Source organism: Mastacembelus armatus, chromosome 9, assembly GCF_900324485.2.
Source record: "Mastacembelus armatus chromosome 9, fMasArm1.2, whole genome shotgun sequence".
NCBI classification, from domain to species: domain Eukaryota; kingdom Metazoa; phylum Chordata; class Actinopteri; order Synbranchiformes; family Mastacembelidae; genus Mastacembelus; species Mastacembelus armatus.
In genome coordinates, this window is record NC_046641.1 from 25,764,649 (window position 1) to 25,769,815 (window position 5,167).

A 5,167-nucleotide genomic window follows, 5' to 3' on the forward strand; every position below is an offset into this window, starting at 1 on the left:
TTTCCCTCTAAAGGAAAAAAATTCAAACCTGAGTTTCACTCATCACATTACAACAAACACAGTAAAACTTCCTGTCTGCACTGTCAAAATAAAATAGTTGTTCTGCTCAGTTAAAACGATGAAAAAAAACATTCCAGCCAAATGGAGCTTGTGTTCAGAATAAAGCATCAGCATCAGACCTATTATTAGATATGTTTTTAAAATTCCTTAATAATAAATAACAACAATAATAAAAACTGTGGACATCAGTGATTAAAAAGCATATATAGATATAAAACCAAACACAACTAAAGGCAGTACTGTTACCTATTAATGCAGACCAATAATAAAACCCACAGTTCATTATTATGCCAGGAAGTCAGCCACCACCCTTTACAGAAAGCTAAACTGAGCAATGCAATGACATGTTTAGTTTTTATCTGTTAAAAGTAAGGGTATGCTATTATTATGAAAAATATTGTTTCACTTCCTATGTTGTTGATGTCAGCTCTCTAGGTCAAAGTCAAATCACTTCCTGCTCAAATTGAGTCCAAGATGTTCACATGTGTTTGTCATTAACAGAGAGGAGGAGAACCAACCATCACAATGGATTATATACATATATATATATATATATATATATATATATATGTATATATATGTGCCCATATAAGTTTATTTTAGTTTATATTTTTTGTTTATTTTTTGTAATTTTTTAAAAAGCAGAAAACCTACTGGAATTCACAACAGAGGCTGTTTATTATTCTCTTTGTTTATTATGCACATTCTGAAAAAACAAACATAAAAACAGCAACATATCAATTGTGTGTGTCAAAGGAAGGTGTGTGTATGTGTTTGTGCATGTGCAATCGAGTGTGTGTGTGTGTGGGAGGAGTCAATGGGCAGTGATGTCAGATGTATCTATGGCAACTGTTATGTTGTTGGTAGCCACAGTAACTGCTGTGTTTTGATTAGTCAGTCATGGAGGACCAGAGAGTTCAAACCTGTGACATTTACAGGACAGATCCAAACCTGCCTCACAGATTCAACAACCCCGACTGTTTCCATGGTTACAGGTACAATAATACTTGGTAGAGACACTAGTTATACTGGTAGTTAACCTAGCTGTACAGTTTCTGTTTCAAATACTGAACTTGAATACTGCAAGTACTGCTGTGATTCGTTAATGCTGCTGCTAGGTCAGTTCTTACTGTGTCAGTAGTTAGTACATATGTCGTGTTTGTTTCAGTCAGAAGATCAGTCACCCATTATATCGAACATCGAACCAAACATATGGCAGCAAGAGACCAACTGTTCACGAGATGCAGGTAAGACGGTGTTGGGTGTTGGGGAAACAATTATGTTGCCAGAAAATCAACTGGAAACAACACAAGCATCTTTTTCTTCAGATGTTGAATCAAGAAATAAAATAAGAGAAATGTAGTTTAGAAATGTTGAAGATGGAGCTGTAGACAAAATGAATATTATGAAAGCTGAAAGTGTGTGAAGTTTAAAGGTACAGTCCATCATTTTTCTGTGAATGATCGTAGAGTTATGTGTTTCAGACTCAGTTTAAAGGTACATCCTGTCAGTTTTCGGAGGCGATGCTGCACAGTGGGATGTACCATGATCATGGCTTCAACACCTCTGTGGACAAGAGCAGAGTGGTGGTTTCCACGGTAACCCAGAAGAGGAGATCTAGCCGCCAGCATATGTGTCACAATGATCAGGATGGAGACAAGAAATAAAGAAATCCAAACTCACAGAAAGTTTAACATAGAACATGAACAGTTTAACTTCAATTGTGAAGTTTATTACATTAAGAAAATGTAAAAAGATGAATCAGATTTAACTGTAACAGTTCTAAATTTTCTAAATTTCAGCTGCAGAGAAAATGTGAGTGCAGTTAATTTTGAGTTAAGAATGATTTACATTCAGTCGTACAACCTCACATCTGCTGTTTTATTTTGAAATTATTGAGATATGAATCTGCAGAGAGCATTATTTTCAGGCAGAACACAATATTAGCAACAAATAATTGTATTGTGTAAAATGAACCTGTTTTTTTACTTTTACTAAGCTGTTGTATTTTTGAAGTTCAATTCAATTCAGTTTTATTTAGTGCTGTCAATTGATTGAACAGCAACATTAACAAATAAACACTGCAGGTTGGTGGGGCCAGTAACTGCACATCAGCAATATGCAGCTCCAGGACCAGGGATACCTGCAGAAAGGCAGAGCACAAAGTTAGTGACAGGTCTCTCAAGGTTTCCTGAATAATTTCCCTACAATACAGGGCAGTGATGACACAGAGGATTAGACACATGCAGGCAACAGTCCCAGAAAGAATCAGCAAAGAGCCAAAAGATTAGATCAGGAATACAGAAACTCAACTAAATACACCAGCAGGCAGCAGGCAAAATCAGTGTCTAAACAGGAAGCATATCAGAATATCAGAAACAGGAAGTGGCCCAAAAAGATTAAAGCCCAGGCCTGGAAATAATTTAGGGAATGATTTCCTGACAGTTTCTATTTCATTTTTCTTAGAGCTGTCAAAATTAACACGTTAATAGCAGAAAGAGAAAGGTAAATTCATTTACAAAACAATGTCTGATAGTTGTCAAAGGTTGACAAAAGTCTGCATTTATTGTCGGTATGAATTAAGTTGGCTTGTCTGTTTGAGCAACTGGCTGGGTGCAAAGAAAGAGAAATAATGGGAACTTGTGTTTTTTTCTGTTCTTGTTTTTCCATGTGTTTAAAAGACAAACAAGTTCTTTGAAAAACATACTTATGGCCTTTGAAAAATGTCTATGTTCTTTATGCTGTATGCTGAGGGTAATTTCACTAATAATAAACATACATTTGGATGAAGCATCCATGTTTGCCCATGACTCATGACAATCATGCAATTAATTGTGATTAAATATTTTAATCAACTGTCAGCCCTAATTTTTCTTGTTCTAGTACAAGGTGTCCTTGGGTAATTTGAAAGTTTCCAACAAATAGAACCAACAAATCTTATACTGAGACTCTGTCTCATTAATTGGTCACATTTAATCTGATTTTAATTTGATTATTTGGAAGGTTTTCATCTTCATTTATTCCATTTTTCAATGTTTCTAGTTATATTCATTTATTTAGTTTATTTTACAAAACAGTATATTTATTATTTTATAAGTATATTTTTGTCTGCATCTTTGAACCCTGCCAGCACACAAACCCTCCTAACAGAATCAACAGATTTACCATAAAGTTCACAGAAATACACTTCGATAAAATACAAAAAACTTTATACAGACCTGACATAAGTTTGTTCATACATCATGTAGCATAACCTATAAATATTTTCATTTTAGCCATAACAATATGACTTAGATATTTTTATCTTATTTCAAACACCAACAGTATTTTCTAACAGCTTAAAATCAGGAAATCTTAAATTAACCTGTTATTGGTTTGATACATCATCACCATTGCATTCAATATGTTGTAATTGTCTCTATGTTTGCATCTCAACACAATGCAGACTACTATAGGTTACACTAGCACCTTATATATTTATTTACTGTTTTCTTCAAAGAATAAATACACAAATCTGTACCTTAAAGTCCAAGTGATAATCTGTGGAAACCACTTTGTTTTTAATAAACTGCACTAGATAACATAGAACAACAGGAAACATAAAACCAGGTTGCAAACAGGGGAGTTATCCTCATACCAGTATATTTTAAATGTTCAGCAGAAATTGTAGCTACTCCACTATTTTCAGACAGTTTATTGATGGCTCAGTGCAACTCATCCAACACTACAGTCAAACTTTGTGTGGCCTTCCTTCTTTCCAGAGGTTTATTTCCAAGCAATGTCCTGGTGATGAAATCAGCCCTCATGGATTGCTCATTCTAACAAATATAACAAACAGCGTGCTAATATCTAGCATGGAACATGAGAACACAGGTCTTTGTCTGGGTTGGCCTGCTGTAATCCAAGAACCATAAAACTGTGCTACATGTTTATTATAACCAGGCCTGATATTAGCTTTTTATTTTTATGCGTGTTATTGGGATTATAGCCTTCATACCAAACACCTAATTCATAGTCATATATACAACAAAGATCACACAAATGCTTCACATTTTTGCAAGTAACATAATTACATGCAATTTCATCTCTAGGTACATGTATATGGCTCAAGGGTTTTGTCATGAACTTGGTCGTGGTCAGGAGCAAACGTCACACAAAACACAGGAGTGAAGGGAAAGGGGCTTTATTGAACAAAAAACAAGGTTAAACAAGAACTAACACACAAGGCAGGAGTACACTAGGACATGAAACCTGAACATGAAGACAAGACAGGGACTCAAGGGCAACAAGGCATGAGGGTCTGGGTCACACACAAGGAGGACTCACAGACCTAGGGGGAAACATGGACATGAAAATCAGGGAAGGCAAGGAAGGAGCACACAAGGGCATCAAACATAGAAAAAAGACACATGGACAGAGGGGTGCCAAAAACACAAAAGGAACGAGACAAACACGCAAGACAGTGACAACGCAGTAACGGAAAAATAAACCAGAACAACTTAACTGAGTGTGAAAAAGGAGCAATCCAGGAACAACATAATCCAAAAGGAAAACCAGGAAAACCAGTGGCGTAGGGTGGCAAAAGAAGTCTGGCAAGCAAGGCATAGGCAGCAGGACAGACAAGGTAGGACAACAGACATGGTACAACAGACAACCTGGCAAAGACACAGTGACTGAACCAAGGTATTTGAAGTGAGGGACAAAACAAGGCACAGGTGAAAACAATGAACTAATTGGGTCAAAGTAAAGTGAACAGAAATGAAACAAAACTAGATCCTGTCATGATCCTTTTCAAAATAAAATAAACAGGAAGTCCAAAACTGCGGATCATGACAGGTTTTTCTGTTTGTAACATAAAAAGCTAATTTATTTCGTTCCAATATAGCAATAGGAATATGGTCAACCACTGTTTCCTCATACAAAAATATTCATACTCTTAGATGAAGCATCTGCATCATCTGTGTTAAAACAGTGATCAAGCCAATGTGGTGTGCCAGGCCTTGTGCATGTTGCTGTAATATACAGTCAAGCCCGAAATTATTCATACTCCTGGCAAATTCTGACTTAAAGTTACTTTTATTCAACCAGCAAGTTTTCTCTTGATAAG

At 35.9% G+C, this 5,167-nt stretch overlaps 1 protein-coding gene across 1 annotated transcript; it reads left to right on the plus strand.

The window, feature by feature from the left end:
• Nucleotides 1-925: 925 nt before the first annotated feature.
• On the plus strand, nt 926-2,521 carry pierce1 (piercer of microtubule wall 1). The gene is made up of 3 exons (XM_026321896.1): nt 926-1,055; nt 1,229-1,307; nt 1,545-2,521. The coding sequence occupies exons 1-3, from the start codon at nt 961-963 to the stop codon at nt 1,725-1,727; spliced, it is 357 nt and encodes a 118-aa protein (XP_026177681.1). The 5' UTR covers nt 926-960; the 3' UTR covers nt 1,728-2,521.
• Nucleotides 2,522-5,167: the final 2,646 nt, after the last annotated feature.

Coding starts and splice junctions, on each gene's coding strand:
- pierce1 (XM_026321896.1), top strand. CDS start 961: ATGGAGGACCAGAGAGTTCAAACCTGTGACATTTACAGGACAGATCCA. Junction 1,056..1,228: donor GACTGTTTCCATGGTTACAG/GTACAATAATAC, acceptor TGTTTGTTTCAG/TCAGAAGATCAGTCACCCAT. Junction 1,308..1,544: donor CAACTGTTCACGAGATGCAG/GTAAGACGGTGT, acceptor TATGTGTTTCAG/ACTCAGTTTAAAGGTACATC.